Source organism: Apteryx mantelli, chromosome 2, assembly GCF_036417845.1.
Source record: "Apteryx mantelli isolate bAptMan1 chromosome 2, bAptMan1.hap1, whole genome shotgun sequence".
Taxonomy (NCBI): Eukaryota; Metazoa; Chordata; class Aves; order Apterygiformes; family Apterygidae; genus Apteryx; species Apteryx mantelli.
In genome coordinates this window covers 94,736,384-94,756,044 of record NC_089979.1, presented here as the reverse complement: position 1 = coordinate 94,756,044, position 19,661 = coordinate 94,736,384, and the positions used below count along the sequence as shown (strand labels likewise).

Genomic DNA, 19,661 nt, shown 5'->3' with positions numbered 1-19,661 from the left:
TCAATAGACATGCAGGACAAAGATTTCAGAGGAAATTATAACTTTCAATATTTGGTCAAACAAAACATAAAGTTCTATAGAGAATATATACAATAGCCCTTACAGATAGCACTTTCTCCCACAGAATTTGCTAGTGCAAACTCAGAAACAGTTTCTCTGCTGCATGCAGTTGAGCAGAATTCAGTTTAAAAGATGGAAATAGCACAGTCATATATAAATTAGATGACATTATTAGAAAACAACCCTGAAAGAATGGAGACTAAAAATCTCATCTAATTAATACTTAACAGTAGTTGATGATTTATTGTCTTCTCCGTGAATATACAGTTTCTATTAACAATATTTAATTACATTTTCTCAGAAATTCTCAATTACTTGCTTAGTAATTTATGATTAACCAATATACTAGAAACAAGGCACTAAAATGTACAGCTAGTCTTCATATTCTGTGAGTTTCAGACATATAGTAGATTCCACTCACTTGGACAAATATTGAATCTCTTCCTCCAATATAACTTTTTTTTGCATTTCTTGCATCCCCAACCATTAGAAAGTATACATTTTAGAGCCCTACTTTTGTCTTCTTTTAGTCAATGCTTCTATTGGAAAAACAAATAATTTGCTATGAAAATTTGCTACACAGTAAAGATAATGAAAATCCCCCATTCCTTACTTTCCTAAAGACTCAGATATACTATGAGCTCCTTAGAGATTCAAACTAAAATGTAAGTATTATTTATCAGTTAAAAAACAATGATGACAGAAAGTAACTTGCTTAAAAGTGCAACTCCTGAAACTACTTCTGTGTGGTGCAGAAATAGCTTTTGTGATATATGAGGAACTAAAACACTAAACCAACACTTTACAATAGGTGAGATGACTGAGGCTGATATATGCTAGAAAAATCAGACTAGCCTAGTGGGAAACCACCTGGCTAAAAAAGGGTCAGTTCTTAAATGATGTATAGTTTTCAGTGCAGTTTAGAAAACAAACCCCAGAAATTGCTACTAATAAAAGGCAAAGACCACAAGAGATACCATCCAATACTCCATTAAAATATATAGTATCAGAAGGAATGTATATATTTTCAAGAATTTTATGACAAATAGCCCAGTACTTAAGTGCTAGTTCTGTTTCAAATGCTCACCAACTAGAAGCACAAACACTATACAATGTAATTTTATATATTGTTAAAATACAACAGAATCTAATGTTACAGAATAGATACAACACTGTGTAAATAAAGAGTGGATGCCTAATGATTTGACCACTTACACAAAAATGACAAAGGGGGTGCCTAGATTCAAGTTTCTTCTTGGGATTTTCAAGCTCTTGTGCTGGCAGTATTTTAGAGGTCAGCTTTTCAGTTCCTCTGTGTTTACACTGCAGTGTTCTTGAGCACCCTGAACATGCATGGGAAAATTACCAGTTTGGTTTTCAGAAGATCCTTGCAGTTTCCTTGACCAAGGGAATTCAGGTGCAATTCCATGGATGGTGGAACAGAGATGCAAAATAGGGGAAGTCTCTGCAGGATAAAAAAGTGACAGTGGAGAGAGAACCTCTCACAACAACCTTTAACAATACCCTGAATCATTGACGAGTTAAAGTGAAGTTACTTTTTCCCCTTGGGAAAGATAAGGCTTCTCAAAACCTGGCCAACATAGTGTACTATCACAGGATGGTAATACTGGTAAGGATGACAATAACACATTTAAAAACAAATGATCTCTTAAAGCATTCTTGCTTCTCAGGCATTCTAAAAATACTTCTGTAAAACTGAATGAATTTTTGGAAAAGAGGGTTTCTTACTGGTTTGTCAATAACAGTGACTCAAAGATCACAGAAAGAAAAAAGTTAAAGAAAAACAATAGGCAGTTGCTTTTGATAAGCAACATTTTTTTTGCTATCAGTCTCATAGGGTAGAAATTCAAAAAGACGCCTATGAGAAATACGGCTTCAGTGTTTGCTGGAAATCAGTGAGACCTGAAAGTGTAACTGTCATGCTCTGTTGCAACTCCAGTCCATGGTTTCTAGAGCCCTTTTTGCCCAGAAGCCCTGAGTTGCCACGACCCCAGCTGAAAACAATGGGAGCTCCACCAGATCAGTACTTCTGAAAAATATGCTCTATAACTTCACTGGTGTTGCTGAATGCAAGTTGGTGACAAGATAACTTGTTCAGTTCATGACTGGAAGTTCAGAAACACAACCACAAAAAGAAAGTTAATTAGCGCTATGCCTTCTGGTTCTGCAGGAAGTAAAAAAACCCAACCACAACAAAAAAACAAAACTGGATATTTGAATTTGCATTTACAGAATGCCAGAACTTTTTCTGGTACAGATCTAAAATAGTAGGACAGCTAGATATTTAGAACCTGAAGACTAGATCTCTTGTGACTTAAGCCTAAGACTCTTTAGAAAGAAAGGTGGAAAGTATAAATAAACACAAAAGCCCACATGTAGCTGAAAATATGAGATTTTAGAAGAATGTTTGTTATATTGTTCATATTGTTGAAGATTTCATGAGGAAGAAAGATTAGAGGTGTCTGTGTGATATATTAGCCATACCAGTTAACCAAACCCTAACAGAAAACTGAACCTGTCAGACTGAAGCTGTGTTAATTTATTGCTCTTGCTTGTTGAACACTGCCAGGGTATATTTTAACCTGTCCCATGATTTGGAGGATTTTAATAAATAACAATTTAAAAATTGCTTGGCACCCAAAGCCATTTTTACAGTCCACCAAAGTAACCCACTCCTATTATTATGTTCATACTTGTTTTTTAAGTTGCAACAGGGTTTGGGCTTGAGTTTGCTGCAACATGTGGCTTGAGCCACTTACAGCCATCCTGTGTGTAGGAGAAGGGCTGAAGTTTAGGCCAGTCTTTTCTCATGCCTAATTTTCCCTGCCTTGCTCCCCAGCAGGGCACTTACACAAGCAGTTTTGGTAGTCTGGAATTTGGATGAGAATGAAAGCTGGAATCTAGACTTATCCATCAAACCCACAGCAACATGCAGAGAAACAAATTGGCTTCAGCAGAACTGTGCAAGTGTTAAACTGGAAGCAAGCAATTAATTGGTGGGTCTACAAGTGAAGTAAAAACAAGATTTGCCTCAGAAGAAATTGTTGTAATTGGCTTAGATAAAGATACAGGTACTGGTATGATTGTTTATTGATTATATCTCTGACCTTGCCACATTCTCAGTGTGATGAGACACCTCAGTGACACAATTAGTAATGACAGCTGTTCCTCCTGGCTAAGACCTCTTGCTTTTTATTTAAATTAATCCATCACTGCTGATTTGGTAATTAGAAAAGTTGCAGGGAATCACTGCAGGGCAACCTGTGCCCTTCGCATGGTCTGATCAGCACCACTGCACAACTAAGTGCATCGAAGTAAAAGTACTGCAGTTAAGAGGAACAGAACAAAATCAGTATGGAAAGTTTCCTTAAAATGCTATCAGCCAACCACAGAGTGCAACATAAAGTCCACCCTAGCCTTAGAGCCCTTATGTAAGCCAGTACTTGAAATTAAATTAAATCAAAACAAATGCATTTTCGAAACTACTGTTGCTTTATTTGGCAAGGACTTCTCATTACACCTCATTTTAGATGGAAAATTGAAGGTAAGATGATATTGGATTGGACATTATTGTTTTTCAAGCAGAGGTTGAACTTCTGTTTTAGGTCAGCAGTGATAACTCCCAGCCCACCAAAATTTCAGCTCTGGCTTAAATACCAAATCCACCACGTCACCCACCTAATATGTACTTTCCAGAGTCTCACGATGTGACACCATTTACAAGATATTTTGCAGACAAAGAAATTTATCATGTGTGTGTCAGTTCAGACTTCTTACAGTCCATAGGCTTGGCATTCAAAAGCTAAAAAGCCAAGTGGCTCATTTAGTTGAAGGACAGTTCTGTGGGAATACACAGATATCTAACAGTACAGTACAATTTTAAATAGAACTTCAGTGGGAGGTACAGGTCAAATATTCAAAACTCCAAAACTGAACAAAAGCAGAATATTTTTTCCCTGCATTATACTGCAATACAGAATGCATAGCAGGAATTTACAAGGGTAATTCAACTGGTCCATTTGTGGCTTAGCATTTCATTTCATGGCATAATTCTAAGAAAATGAAAGGGTTTTGTACATGACCAAATAATGCACAGAGCTTGGTGAACTTATATTTCACCTTGTTAGTGCTATATAAATAATAAATTACTACTGAATTGGCATATAATGCCAATTCCAGATTCAGGACTGTCCAAGAATAGCTCCTTATATGTGAGAAGAAATATCTGAAGACTAGTGGAAAACTACCAGTCTCAAGTTCTATTTAATGCAAACCTTCTTCTACTCTCTTGCCAAACAAATTTGATTAATTAGGTGCTCTAACGTTCAGTCAGAAACTGAAGCACACAACTTTTCTGCAGCTCGACTGAATAACAAAGAGAAAACAAATAATGTCAGTCAACATTCTTAAAAAGCATGTAATTAAAGCAAGGACTATCTAAAAATCTATCTTGTTTTATTTCTGTTACATTAGAGAGTTCTTTCCCTAAACTACAGTCTAGCCAGCTCTTCATCAGAAAAGCAAGAGATTATTTCTAACTATTCTGATTGCTAAAAATTCACTTTTGTTTTTGTTTTGCAGCTCTGTTTTAACAGATTGGGAAATTGGGGTCAGGATGAATTAGAAGACTTGTCAAAGATACTTCATGATTCTTACTGTTAAACTGGTTGACCATCCAGTGAGATCCATCCACACTCCCTCATCAGCAGAGCAATTTTATAACCCAAAGCCATCCAGCAGGCGTTCTTTTCTTATTCTTTCCTTGTTAGTTACAGAGCCCACTGCATCTGACTGACTACATGCTGGACAAATTTCACACCTCTTTCCTCAGTGTGTAGCATGCATACCTGGACTGTGTTACAGTCTCAGAAAATTGTCCAACTTCAGTTTAGTAAAGAGGGAGGCCTGATAATTCTGGGAGACTCCTACCTGACACAGTTACTTTTCTTATTGTCAGGCACCTGGAGCTGTGACTGGTATGATGGATGTGTCCAGTTTCTCAAAGGAAAGAGTAGTCAGGGAGGGTGAAGAACGTGATGAGGGAAGCATTTGACATATGTGACAGTGCCATCTCTTAGGACAGCTATGAGGTGTCTTCACTTCTGACTCACTCGGAAAGCTATTCCAGCCCATTTTTTGCCTTTGTAAATGTTTAACATACTTAACATGACTGATGATGTTGTGAGATGCCTAATCCCTTCACCACCAGAATTCTAAAATATTCAGAGCCACAACTGATAGTTTTCTATTTTACTGCTCTTGTATTAGGTCCAGAAATCTGTCCACATTTCTATGTGCACCCTCTTTACATATAAGGAAATCAAGCTGTTTTAAGTAATTCCATTAAAAAAAAAAAAAGCTAAAAAGCAAAATCCCTTGTACATCAGCAGCACAAAAGTTAAACTGTGGTATCGGAAACAGAGATCATTGCTTGCTTTCACTATCAAAAATATTAGCCTATTTTTAGAGATGGCAACAAATTCTCTTCTTTTTTTCCTATCAAATGTATTGAGCTGTCTTCTGTAATTGTTTTAAAGTTAATTAACAGTGCTTGCATATTATCCTATCATCCTGTTACTTGGTTTACTTCATTAGCCAAAATAGATTAATTGTAGCACACATTAGTACTTTGCAAGGATACATATCTGAATATCTAACTAGAGACAACTGCCCTCTGTATGGACCACTGCTCTGAGCAATGACTGGCCAGGAGCGCTGCATCCTCCAGCTCTGGCTAAACAGGTCTCTGCAGTATAGGAAGGCATGCCACAGAGAAGATTTGTGCGGAGCAGTAAGATCCCTGCTCCTCTGACAGAGCAGCTTGGGAGCCAAGAGAAATAATCTAATAGATTGCAGGATGGGTAATTTTGTCAGGGTAAAAGTGTTGAGTTTAGGAAATATCCATGAAAATTTTGGCCCGAGACTCTTTCACTTCCCAGAAAGAAGGAATTTTGTTAACAGGAAAACCCAAACCTAAACTTCACAGAACCCCAAGGACTTACAAAGAATCAGTGACACTTAAATAGCTACAGCATCTTGACTTTGCTCTGATCCTGATGTATGGCTTTGTAGGCAGAGCCTGTCCTCCCAGAATTGCATGGAGTTGGAATGGAGAAAGTGCTCTTCTTTTCACACCTCTCTCTACAGTGACCATCTCCTTTCAGAGTCCTCTAACGCAGTTTCTAGCCTGTGCCCAGAACCAGGAATACCTGGGCAGCTGGGCAGCAAAGGCTAAGCACACTGTTTCTGGAAGTGGAAGAAGATGCATCTGAGGAAGACCCATTTCATGCTCAGATGCTGTGATATAGGCAATCCAGGCAAGAGAAAGAAAAGAGAAAGAAAAGAGCAAAATGTTTACTTTTGGATGAAATCTCCTGCTCATATTGCTGGTTAAAAAAAAATAATGGGGAACACAGACATAAGAAAGAAATATAGAAGAAAAAAATCAACAGTTAAGAAAGGTTTATACTGGATAATGAGTTAGATGATCTCCAAGGAGAGATGCCACTAGAAGCAGGCTAGTGGCATTTTCGGGAGCATAAAGGAATTCATCATGTCTTGGCAAGAAAGTCATACTTTCTCTCCCTAAGAACAAAGAGGCTGAAAACAATAAGCCACAATGTCTATCTAATATATATTTTTTCTTATGGAGTTAAACAGGGAACATTGTGCCCCATTTATCTTTTAATGCCATTCTAGAAAGATGTAAACAACTTGTATAACAAGTCCAGAGAAGAAAAACAAATATTTTAGTCCAGCTGTAATTTATGTATGAAAAGATTTGGGAAAATACCTATACAGCCAAGCCAAACACTTAACAGAGAAATACAATTATGTGGAAATATCTGAATGATGTCAACTAGGAAAAAGCGAGAGGAACAAATGCTGGTGTTGTCTATATTACATACAGCTATATTATCTATGAGAAAAGTTGAGCAAAAGAAAAGATAAGCCTTAATGCTAGAGGATATAATCGCAAAAATGTGGCAAAAGCCACATTCTCAAGTCATTTAAACTCCAGACCAGACAATCACTTCATAAAGCCAAAGAGAGAAGCCAAAGGCTGGCAAGGAGACATGTTACTTCATCATGTCGATCTTGTGCTGTATCCTTCTGCATGTCTATCAAAAGCAACCAACAAGATGGGAAAACAGAAGCCTGTGCCATCAGTAAGCCTTCTACATTATCTATATTACAAAGCATCTTGTATCATTTGTGTTAGGTGTGACGCTCCCAACACTTCCTGTATGTATTTACTGACCATTCTTTCCTTTCTATCTTCATCCTGATTCTTTCTAATCTTTGTTCTGTGCTCTTCTTTCTTTTAAATAGAGGCTGCATTAAATGGTTCTCTTGTTCAGTCTAAAAACTAAACATTTTGGATTCATAATTAACACAAGCATTTCTCTATGTGAATGAGTATACATACCAAAATGCAAGGTATTGTCCACTTAGTACAGTCTTAAAACATGCATACTTAAATGATTTTTTAAATATAAAAATAAAACAATCTTTCATGATCGATGGTATAACTTTCAGGAATCAAAACCACATTTATCTCAAATACCATGAGATTCTCCCTGGACTATTTTATACCTTCTCACAGGGCTATGTAGACCTGGATTGTCTCTCCATTCTTGCTGTCTTCACAGTGCTCAAATTGTTTCCATTCATTAGCTTTTTACACCTTAACATGCATGCTTTCAATTTTATAGTTTCAAATTACTCTCACTTAGCTGTATGGGAGGAGTCCTGTCATTTTTAAGAGAATGATGCCTGAACAATTGTCATTACCACTCAAATAACTGATTCATTCTCCATAACACAGAATCCAACCTCTAAACAAAAAGGGCTTAAGTTCTGTTTACTTCTTTCCTTTGCCTCTACCATTATTATACATTATTGTCCTGCCTTCCAGTACTGATTTCATTCAGCAGAAAAAAAAGTGTCCATAATTATATCCTCCTCTGGAGTCCTGTGCTCCCTTCATATGGCCAATTTATAAGAAAACTAAGTTTGCTGCCAAATAGATCTGACTTCAGATTTCATACCTGGCCTATTTTTGATCTTGCAGCAGCTCTGCAAAAATTTTTTTTTTTCTCTGTCATGGAAAATAAGTTGCACTAAATCACTCCCATTGTGTTTTCTGTATTAACATGTTGAAGGGAGCAATGCGTGTACCACAGCATTAACCACAGTGAGTACTACAGTTGATAATGGCAGTGACTGCAAAGATGAATCACCAAAAAGGAAAGCAGTTTAAGAAAACAAAACATAAGAAATTCCACCAGAAAGAACATCCAGGGAAGAGATGGAGCATAACTGGGAAGAACAGTATATTTTGTAACATACCCTAATTTGAATATGTTGCTCACTGTATGGACTTGCCCTCCTTAATCATGATCTGAAAATACTGTATTGAAGATAATAGGATGCTTAGCATTTTTGCAGAAAATTTACATTTTTGTTCATTTTTCTCACTTCTTCAAACGATGGTTGTATACTTTCCTGCAAAACAGCTTTCCACATATCAGAAGCTCTTCTGAAACTTTGCTGAGTTTTCTATTCCATATTTCCCTAACCCTTGCCCCTTTAGATTACATGATTTCTGGGGGAGGATTATCTTTATTTGTGCTTTTCTAGCATATCTACTATCACAGGGCTCCAATCTCTGTGAGGACCTTCATATGAATGCTTTCATATAAATCATGCCCATCACCCCGCACAGACAGCAAAGGCAGGAGATACATCACATTGACACACAGGACAGAACAAAAGAGAACACTCCTCCAAGACAGGAATGATCCCCTTTAACCCCTAAGAACCCTAAGAACCCTTGTTATATGAAGGAAAAGAAGGCAAGTCTCAGGGTCTTTTTTTCTAGCTAGAGAGAGACTGAAATGCACTAGTTAACTGCTGAGCACTCAGCTATTGCATGGGGAGGTAAAGGAAGAGTTTGCCAATGGACTGAATGGCCCACTACATTTTAAAAACTTTGTGAACCAATGAAAAGCTCTTCCCCTAGAATGGCTCCAGGAAAACAGCATACAGGGTTGGTAGCCACATGCATCCTTCCTATTTCGATATTCCACTTAAATATGAGATGGACCTGGAAAAGAGAACAAGCACAGTGGCTTCTGAGGAAGAGGTCACCTTCTTTACAACTTCTTAAGGATCAGGGCTCAAACAACTAGAGGGCCAGCCCACAACCTTCCTCTCAGTCAGCCAGCTGGCTGGAAAACATTACTGCTGTTTTCCACAAGCAAAGGACTTTACTACTACAGTGGTCCTTTCATCCTTTGCTACTTCCTTCATTTTCATACCTTCTCTGAAAAGTAGATTACGAAAAATATAAACCAGGCATAGGATTTTTTTCTATGTCCCAGCATAATAATTCAATCAATGCCTGTCAAATATCTTTTCTCTCAATAGCAGAGAGAGACTCCAACCCTTCCCTTCATTCAGGAAATGGCAGGGAGGAAGATCTAGAAATAAAACAGACACTTTAACCTGATGTTTAAAACTGTTATGGTTTTTTAAGAATACTCAAATGTATGGCCTATTCTGAGACAGTATCATCATTTCAGAAGGATGGTAGGGTGAAGACGGAAAAATGCATTCATCTTTTAGAATATTGTGCATATTTGAAAGTTAAACAAGTCAGCATTTACTTACAAATGAACAATACAGTTTTCCCTTTCGTAGACTCTACCACTGTTTCCCTAAATGTTAAGAGTCAAAGTGCAATCACTATCAACTGGGCACCCGTTCTGTCACTGTACATTCTCTTTAAACACTCTCTTTCCAATGCACATTACTTATAATGTGCTCAGACTTACTCTCTGTCCCTTTATATTCTATGGTGAATTAGGAAAGGGTCTATTAAAGGATGATACAGGCCATTCTTTTGTGATGGTCTGCAGTTTTCTCTCCCAGTACATTTTCTTTTTATTTAGCACTTCCATTTTTATCCTGTGTTCCTCTTCAGCCATCTCACACTCTCTTTCTATTTGCTGTATTTTTGCCACGTGAACTTCATTCATTTGGATTAACTGCAGTTGTAAAATTGACATTTGCTGATGATGCTCTTCCTCATGCATCTTCTTCAGAGCACTTTCCTGAGATGCTTTACTTCTGTAGTTCTTATCTGTTGCTATTCTGATATCAGAAAATGAAGGCTCAAGTTGGGAGGTACCTTCACATACTGGGAAATGTACCAGCTCTTTCTCTTCGTCACAGAGTTCTCTGTTTGAGAGAACAAATGACTCTGTAAAACACAACAGAAAAGGTATTAATCCTTCATCTCCCTCTTCCCCTCAAGTAATATGAACTTGTGATTATAAATGTAGTTATTGGTGTATACATCTAAACCTTGTTATTCTGTACCATAATACAGGAGACACTACATAATGCTGTTTTATTACAGAATACTGCAAGCATAGTGGTCTAGTTCAGGGTGAGCTGAACCACTTTAGGCTCTGTTGACAGACCTCCATGACTATAATGGAAGCTCAGAATCCTAAAGTGAACATAGACATTTAGATGTGTATGTGGGCACCTAAATTTATGTGCCTGAGCCTACAGCTGAACTTTAATGCAGCTGCTTAAGCCAAATGTGTATGTGACTAGCAAAAATTTTATGAAAGATCTAAGTCTCAGGTGAAGAGCTATGTCTACATGAACACCAAGAGAGGCAGAGAATACTAAGAAGAATACTATTTATTCCTCCCTTATCACTCCTGTACATGCCATAAGTATAAGTTGCACATCTTTAGGAAAAAAATTACATTATTCTTATTTTGAGAAGGTTCTGACATAATAAAGTTTGCAAGAGACTGCTCCAGCCACCATCCCTTCTAGTCTTGGATTATTCTGTCTGTGTATGCTTGGCAAAAAAAGAAAGTGTAGTACTTAATCTTTTTTAAAAGGCCATTCTCCAGTGTGGACTCCAATGTGAAATATAACTCTACAAATTCTTTTTAGCCCCTCCTGAAAACAAAGTAGGGAAGACCTGCAGGAAACTCTTGCAGCAGGAAACTCAGACAACAGTGACTCAGACAATTTGCTGCTGGTGGCTTTTTTTTTTTTTTAAATACTCAGACAACCTTTTCCCAACAAAACAATACTTGTAAAGGATTAATATATCCTTGGGGTTCTCCTGTTCCCTGAAAGCCAGCATGATGGCTACTGCGATGCTTTTCACAAAGTGGCAGATATGTTGAAAGTGGGCCAAATGACTCAGTTTAACTCCTGAGGGCCTGGGGAAATATATAGTGTCTTGTAATATCATAGCTCTGAAATTACTTTTCTGTAGCCAGCAGTCACAGCTAAGTGGGGAGATTTAGACTGCTGAAAGAGAATCACTTGCAAAACCACATACAAAACAATACTACTTGCATCATTACAGTAACATTTATACCTTGACTAGAAGCATCAGGCTGATACTCAGAATCTTCTTCTGGTGGGCTCTGCAAAAAGTACATTTGCTCAGGCATTATGCTGGCAATCTTCTCTTTCCCTATGATGTGAGTATTTATAAGTGGACTAATACTTCTTTTTACCTTCTCCCGTCTTTCATGTGCCATTATCTTTTTTGTCCGTGCCTTGATATTTTCCCAGCATTTCTTTAACTGTTTGAAGTCTCGCAGTGATACACTGGGCTGCGAATTGTATTCATGAGCTAGTGCTTGCCAAGTACGCTGTTTGAGAGCAATAGTTCTTGCATCGCTCTTTTTACATTCAAGTACGTATTTGTACTTTTCAACTAATGCAAGCAGCACACTCTTCTCCACTTCTGAGAAGTATTTAGCAGGCTTTATTATTTCGTTTTGCATTTTCTACTGTTTCTTCAAGAAGCCAAAAATCCTATGAAAACAATGTTGAAAACAAAAAGCAGATAAGAACTGGTCACAATATCAAGAAAGTTTGTTTCAGCAAACAATTCCTAAACATACCATTTCAGTACACATCTAAGCCTCTGATTCTAAAATACTTTCATTTCTAGAATAGCTTGTGTGTAATTTCAGAGTAAAAAAATGAAACATTCAGGTTATCTGTATTATAATTATATGCTGGTTTATATTGCTACTTTAGTGGCTATGTTGTTACACAAGAAGTATATGACAATGAGGATAAGCCTCCTGCCTATGTTACAATTTGTGCCCTATTCTATGCCTTGATACTAAATACTTAGCCTTTAATTTATAGAAAAAGCTTTTTTCCTATTCATTACACCAGGCGAGTTTTCAAAACTCTGAGCTATAGAAAAAGTTCTGAAATCCAGCCTTTGATAGCTTCAGGCTAAAGTCTAAAGCCATCTTCAGCAGGTTTGTGTTTTCTTTGCTACAGAAAGACCCTCTTTCAGCCTTTCTCTGTGTCTTTCATTCTTGTCCTTGCTAACTGAGGGTAGCTATTTCTCCTCTCTCTCCTTTTTATAATATTTGAAAGTTATATGATAAATGACAATAAGATCTCCTTTTAAAGACTTCTGTTGGTTTGGTTCTCCCCTGTGTTCAGCTCTTCTTGACTGACATCCAACAGGGGGCAGGACCCTGACCAGAATTCGGATGCTGAGAAGAGGCAAGGTTTGCAAGAAGATGTGGATTAACTACAGAAACTAACCTCTCTGTGAGGGTACAGGTTCCTAGCCCTTTACTGCTCACTCTGCATGTCTGTCATCTTCTCCCACTCTTCCTTGTGCTTGCACTGCTGGCCAATCTCAGTAACCAGCTACCAGCCTAGAATGCCATGTTAACTACTACTGCTCTCCTCAAGCCTAGTGCTTATGTACAGAATGGGAAAAGGGCAATTGATATCTGGGAATTCTTATCCATAGGAAAAAAAAACACCCCAAAACCAAAAAAAACCCACACAATGTTTCCTTGAATAATTAACACATGACTGTGCTGCAAAAAAGTAGCTTTTTCTTTTATCTTTTTCTTTTCTTTCATCTCATTCACTCCCACTACAGCTGTGTGGCCACAATTACTTTTAAGTTTTGTGCAGAAACTTCTGGGTAGTTAATTAGAAAAAAGGTGTCTGTCTTAGCTCGCAATTCATCTGGTTTTAATAAAAAGGTCAGAGATGGAACATATACATTAAGATATTTGGTTGATATTCCCAACAGTCTAGGACTCCTTCCTAAAAGGAATTTTCTAGTATTTTGCCCACTGCTTCCCTCATAATACTATTTGATGATTCAACAGCTTTCACCATCAGATTTCTTTCCTCTTTTTCAGCCCAAACATTTTTTTTCTTAACTCCAGTGCACTAATCTTACTTCTCTTTGTACCATCTTTTGTAATTCCTCTCCTCCAAATGTCTTGATACTTATAGTTATTCTTACCTCTTCCAGTGAGGGCAACTACTTATAATTACAAATAAAACTAATGGACAGGCTATATAAAAATTTCAAAATGAGAAAACATCTTTCACATAAAAACAGGAATGTCCCAAATAACCCCTAAAAATCTGATAAAAAACAGAAAACCTAGGAAGAGGATTCAAGGAATAGACAAGGCAGTAAAACAAAGCGTAGAATAGCAAAAATGAAACAAAGTGAAAAGATATAAATAATGATCTGCGTTTAAGAGAATATAACATACAGTTAGAGCTTGGGTTTGCCAGAAAAAGAAAAGGAATGATTGAAAAAAATTGTTTACTACAGTAATAGAAATGAAAGGGATTATTGAGGAAATAAGGCTCAGTGACCATACTCTCCATCCGTTTGTCTCTCTCCACCCACAGTGAATTCTTGCACCCAGTGAGTTGAAATTTGACAGCAAAATAGGTATCTCAAAGACAATTACATTTCCAGAAGTTTCATGAAAGTCAGTAACTGTAGCTAAGTTGTACCCCTAGTGAAAAAGAGACAAGAAACACATAATTATGTATTTTCTTTCCAGCAGTACTCAACTGGGTAATCACCATGCATGTACTGATTGGACGGTTGGCACCTACGTACCTCCTGGCTAGTCAGTTCTGCAGTCTCTTAAAAAAGAATGGTGTCATAAAGACATGGGAGAGCTGGAATTTTTGCAGTGGACAGGATTTAGGGGACAAAGGGCATAGATCCATAGAAGGCCAGCCTTCATTAGTTCTGTTGCTCACAGAACAACCTGTTTAATTTGCAAGAAAGAAAGAAGTGAGAGAAGGAAGAGAGCTGGGTGGCCGAGTGCAAAGACGACAGTTCTCTGATCCAGTATTTCCTCCATCACACTACATCAGGTCATTTATTGTTCTCTGTGAAAACCTACATCACCCCATTTGTTGCTGACAGGAATTCTTAAACACCTATAATCCCACAGTGCAAACTAAGTGTATGTAAACAAACTTGAAGTATCACATACCAATCATTATAATATCTAGGTCTAATACGCAGAAGACAACATCTGCTTCAGAAGTTCCTTAAATAAAAAAAAGAAGAAGAAATTAAGCAAAAAGATCAGAAACATACATCCTAACAAAAGGATACTGAAAACTGGGAACTTAGCTCACCCATGAAACAGCTTTCAAGACCTGTAAAATATGAAAGACCTGTAATGAAATGGAGTCTATCTGCCTATCTGACTTACTTAAGACTTACTGTACCATTCTGAACCATTGAGCTGCTTTAAGTAGCTGCTTAAAATCTTGGGACCAAATATTGACTCTTCAGCCTGTCTTAAGCTCAGTTTCACTGAGGAAAAGAATGAAAAGCATCACCATCACCAGCAAAAGTCATAAGGTCCAGTACCATATGATCCTGAGAACCAGGATCAGAAAGGGCTGACACTGCCTTCCACTGGGCTATGTGAATCTTGTTTCTAGCTTCAAAATGTCTGATAATCTCAGACTAAAAATCATGACATGTTCACGTATAGAAAAGCCCTTTAATTAGCAAAAAAAAGGATTTTCAAGAACTTTGTAGACTTTTCTAAGCTCAAAAAAGTTAAACACAGTAACATCTAAACTTCTGAATTTGAAGGAGGTAAATATTTGGCTATACAGACTAGCAGAGATGAACTGATATCAGTAAATATTTAAAGCATTGCCAAACAGGACTTCACATATATTAATACCCTATGTATTGGGATGAAAGCTTATCTCTCATGGTTGGAGCCATAGCAAACCTCTAAGTATTGCTTTTATACCACACTATCATTTATTGCTATTATTTTTACTGTGGTAGCATCTGAGATCCCCAGTCATAAGCTCAAATGCTGTACGTTTGTACAAATGCTACATAAAAATGGAAATGTAGGTCCCACTCTGAGAATTAGTCTTTTCCTTTCCCCATACACATTCTTAATTATTTTTTCCACACATACACACTGCACTTGTGTCCATTCCATGAAGAATTCAGGATTACAATCTAGGATGCATAAAAGCTTGAACTGCTGAAAGAGTTTAATGCACTTATTGAAGTTTCTTCTCAGGATGTTACATACCTAGCCCACTTCCTTCAATACATTAAAGCGCATTTTCAATTAGGTGTATAGAAAGCACTCTGAGATGTCAGAGAACTTGGAGCACTGAGAAGCTGCAGCAAAACACCACCATGTATTTATATTCACTCCTGTTTTTCTGTGCATACTAATCACCTTCTGGAAGTCTGCTGGCTCCTCCATGGATTATGAGAAAGGACTCCTATAGGTCTATATCTCATGGCCAAAATAATTTCCATTTTGAGGGTGAAAGAGCCTTCCACAACATATGCCTAGTATATAATTTAATATGTATGAATCTGTGTTGAAATGGAAGTAGTTTACAGTGTATGGCTCAGACAGCAAACAGAATCAATTTGGGAATGTGTAGGTACATGAGGACAGCTGTGCAGTAAATTCTAAGAAACACAGGATGAAAGGCTTCTCATGCTCTTACAGGTGCCCAGACAAGGACACATGCAATAAGTACCTCACCCTAAATATCTTCCAGTGGCATTGCTCAGTGACCTAAGTACTCCTCTTCTTACACAAACCTTTATCACTTGAAAATAACAAAAGTATCTTCCAACTCCTGATTTTTACTTTGAAGTATAGTACTCTTCTTTGGGAGACTATAAGGGATGGGCTGTAAACTTGAAAAAAAATTACATAGGTAAAGTGCATCTATGTGCATAAATATGTATATATGTATTATGTTGTTTGCACACCTAAATACACACACAAACTCAAGCCAGTTGCAAATAAGCCTCTTTCCCCAAAATCACTTCAGGTTGGCATGAGTGAACATTTTCAACCCCCGAAATACTTTTTTAGGCATGAGAAAACACAAAGAGAAAGTTATGGTGGAAAGCGTAACCCAAACATTTGCACTAACCAGAAATACAGATCACAGTTTGTTAGTGGACTGTTGTCACTTCTGGTGTGAAAGTGGAATTAATTTACCAATGCACAACATGCCTACAACCAGAAATAGTTTAAAACACAAAAATTATTTTTCCAACTTGAATTGCAGATAAAGCTTTAACTAGTAATTAACACAAGTGGAATTCAATCATAATGCTGCCTTTTTTTATTCAGTGTTCAAGGGAGAAAGGAAAGGCATGGGAATGCAATAACCAAAACCAGTCAAAAACATCAGGTGTACATTTCATTTGAATGACAGAACCAGCAATAAACGGTGTCCTTCTTCCTCAGATGTCAGGTTTTGCTCACACAGCTTCCCTCAGAGTATTCCAGGCCCAATCCTGTCTACCTTGAGACTTGAAAACATTATATAATTAGATACAAATATGAATGAGATCTATATGGAAATTCTGTTACACATAATCAATTACCCCCCCCAAGTGCTTTTAACTGTTTTAACGCAAATTAATAGTTATCGTAGATTGTCTGGTAAATGAATAAAATAATCTATTAGTTAAGGTACTTTGCCTACTTTTCTCCTGGCAAATTTTACACACACACACTTTAAACAGGTCATCCTGATAGCTATGGAGGACATTCAAAGCAGTTTGTGTAAAGCAAAGATAATGGATGCAGGTTGTTATTTCAAATGACTGCCTGAAATTCACCAAAAATAGGCATAAATAGGAATCCTACCAGGCTCTTGTGCGTCAGAACTTCTCAACCATTAGCTTGAGCTTGGTTTTATTTCCTTGCTTGTTCCTCTTCTACTTGAACGAAAAAGAACAGGTCCTAGCTTGACAAAGAAGAATGCATCACCCAAGGCAAACATGCAAGCTGCAGCTGATACACAAATTCAGGAACATCTGCCATGACAGACGGAATGAAAAGCCGTTCACGCTGTTACCCAAATCCCACGCAGATTATGTAACCGCACTCAGGGGCCCGCGCTCAGCCCCGCGCTGCCTCTGCGCTCCTAACAAAGCACCGCGGTGCGCGGCGCGCGCCCCTCCCCCCCTCCGCCGGCGGCGGGGCCTCCCCCGCCCTCACCTCCTTGCCGGCAGGTCGCCGGCTCGCCCTCAGCTCCCACCAAACCCCGAGCTGGATTGCCGGCTCCCCAGAGGGACCGCGGGGCGGTGCCAGCCCCTCCCGGCCTCCCGGAGGGGAGAGACCAGCCCGCTGCCGCCGCTCACTCTGCGCTGCACTGCTAGGCACTCAGGCCGCGGCTGGCGCGGGGCAGCAGGGCTCCCTGTGCCGCCTTGGGGGACCCTCGCCCTTCAGATGCAGCCGCGCTGAACAGTGCCCTGGGAAGTGACGCGTAAAAACCCAACGTCCCCCAAAAGGGGATGGGGAAGCCGTTTTGCACCTGGCACTGGCCCGCGGGCAAAGCTCCCGGCGCAGGCGCTGTTGGGGCGGCAGCAGCAGCGCGGCGCCTCGCTCCCCTGCTCGGTTCCGCGGAGGAACACGAGGCCCGCACGCGCCGCGGGGACACAGACACAGACGCCGCTGGCGGCGGCCCCGCCCCCCGAGTCCCAGTCCTGCTCGAGGGAACGCCAGCTCGGGCTTTACCTCCGACAGCGGTGGGCGGAACGCTGCGCATGTGCACGGGCTCTCCCAGGCTGGCCGGGGAGGCGGGTAAGCGGTGTCTGTGGGTGATTTTGCTGCTTCGCAGCTCCCTCTTCGTGGCTCATCCCCTTCCGCCGGCGCGGGGGTCTCAAACCGCGGCCCCAGTCCTCCCATCTTTGCCCTGGGGCAGCCCAATTCCGCGCGTCAAGGGACGCTGTTCCTGCTCGCGCCGCGTGCCCCCACCGCCCTCGCGCGGTGAGAGCGGCGCTGGCTGCCTGCCGTTGAACGCGTAACAGTGGGTGCGCGAGAGCGGCTCTCGGGGGCGTTAGGTCGCCCGCTGGCACTCCCCTCATGTAGATTGAGGAGAAGGAAAGGTTGCTGGCGCCCACTTGTGCGGCAAGAGTCGCCTCTCAAGTGGGCCTGTGGGAAGGAGACTGTTTAGGCACGGGGGAGTGCCTGCAGCCACCTGTGCACCGGGATCCGTCGGTATCTCTGCGTGCTTTCTGCGTCGGGGCCGCGGGTGCAGCGGTGGTCCGGCTGCAGGAGCAGGTGAGGTGTCAGTCCTGGTGGCGCTGGCACCGTGTCCCTTCCGGCGAGCTGGGAGTGTGGGCGCGGCCGCCTTGCCCTGTCGCCCTGGGTCGCCTCCGGGGCCAGCTCGCTTTCTCCGTGCCTCTGGTTGCGGAGAGTTTATAGCTTTGGGCCCTCCTGCTTCAAAGGTCGGGAGTGGGAGCATGTTTGTGGAAGAAAACTGCCCTTAATATTGTTATAAATAAGCACTTGGAGCTCTGCATGCCTGGCTGTTGTTCTTGTGTGTAATCTGTCCATGTATGTATCAGAATCTCAGGAAAGAAAAGGAAGTGTTAAATAATTTGAATTTGTTTTGTTTGAGGGTGTGTGGCTTTCTTGAGGGAGACTCTTGGAAATGAATTATTTTCTTTCCACGCTGCACTCAGCTCTCAAGCTGAAAACATAATCATGTTCTCTTCAAAAATATTGTTATTAGCCTGGAGATTTAAAGGTTTAGCATGACTGAAAATGAGGCATAAGTTAAAATTAACACTTAAGTAGATGCAACAAGTATTTGAATGGTTTTGTGAAGCTAAAATAGTAGTTTGTAATCTTTTTGTAGTTTTCCTGGAGATTCCATATCATCTAAAGATCAAATATGGATCCTGAAGCTGAGATAAAGAAGCAATTAAATCCTTTCTACTGCAATGTAAGTATTCTTTACTGAAAATCTTAACTAATACAAAGTAGTTTTGCTAGAAAAAATTGAGCTGAACCAAGTCTGAACTAAGTCTGAACTCCTACTGTTTTTTCTCTTGAGTAAGATTAACACTGAAGCAGTATTCTGTTTCTTCTTGGAAGTCTTTGAACCTGTTTTGGGACTGATACTTCCTTCCCTGCTACCTTCACCTTCTGAAAGGAGGAAAATTTCTAGTTGCGAGTTCAGAATAACAGGATAGCTGAAATCTGACATCCTTTACTTAGTGGGAACATGTTTAGAACAGCAGTTGGTTACAACTGGTAGGGTCTTTAGAGCAGCTTTGCATTGCCACTTCCTTCTTATTTGCCTCTAACTTGCTGCCAGCAGTGGGCTTCCCCAAGCCAATCCCTAGTTGTGTGTTCCTTGTATATGGTTTGTATGGAGAACTTATTTGGGGGAAGGAGGTGTTTTACGGTTCT

The 19,661-nt window shown here is 39.7% G+C and overlaps 2 protein-coding genes across 24 annotated transcripts in view; one reads left to right on the top strand and one right to left on the bottom strand.

Moving 5' to 3' along the window:
• Positions 1-9,724: 9,724 nt before the first annotated feature.
• Positions 9,725-18,065, bottom strand: MSANTD3 (Myb/SANT DNA binding domain containing 3). Of its 20 annotated transcripts, none has more exons than XM_067291112.1 (7): positions 17,979-18,065; positions 17,106-17,205; positions 14,430-14,486; positions 14,045-14,198; positions 13,797-13,937; positions 11,501-11,946; positions 9,725-10,348 (listed from the first exon to the last, which is right to left on the bottom strand). In XM_067291112.1, exons 6-7 carry the CDS (start codon positions 11,913-11,915, stop codon positions 9,939-9,941), a joined length of 825 nt encoding a protein of 274 aa, XP_067147213.1. In that variant the 5' UTR covers positions 11,916-11,946; positions 13,797-13,937; positions 14,045-14,198; positions 14,430-14,486; positions 17,106-17,205; positions 17,979-18,065; the 3' UTR covers positions 9,725-9,938. The 20 variants fall into 20 exon arrangements, 18 of the variants coding, with proteins under 18 accessions (XP_067147213.1, XP_067147216.1, XP_067147208.1 ...); XM_067291115.1 differs by having other exon boundaries at positions 17,106-17,201; positions 17,979-18,058; XM_067291107.1 differs by having other exon boundaries at positions 17,106-17,275; positions 17,979-18,042.
• LOC106496980 (general transcriptional corepressor trfA-like) overlaps positions 17,967-19,661 on the top strand; it is a 47,931-nt gene continuing 46,236 nt past the window's right edge. For 2 of the 4 annotated variants that reach the window (XM_067291101.1, XM_013957756.1), the window contains exons 1-2: positions 17,967-18,044; positions 19,105-19,191. In XM_067291101.1, coding sequence (XP_067147202.1) covers positions 19,141-19,191 — 51 coding nt within the window. In that variant the 5' untranslated portion in view covers positions 17,967-18,044; positions 19,105-19,140. Of the gene's footprint in view, positions 18,045-18,248; positions 18,525-18,672; positions 18,692-19,104; positions 19,192-19,661 lie in introns of those variants that run through there. The other 2 variants (XM_013957755.2, XM_013957757.2) reach the window with 2 other exon arrangements.

Excerpts from the sequence above, each read along its gene's own strand:
- MSANTD3 (XM_067291112.1), bottom strand. The coding sequence starts at position 11,915 with ATGCAAAACGAAATAATAAAGCCTGCTAAATACTTCTCAGAAGTGGAG. Across the intron at positions 10,349-11,500 it reads GCCTGATGCTTCTAGTCAAG|AGTCATTTGTTCTCTCAAAC; the intron begins GTATAAATGTTA and ends TGTGTTTTACAG.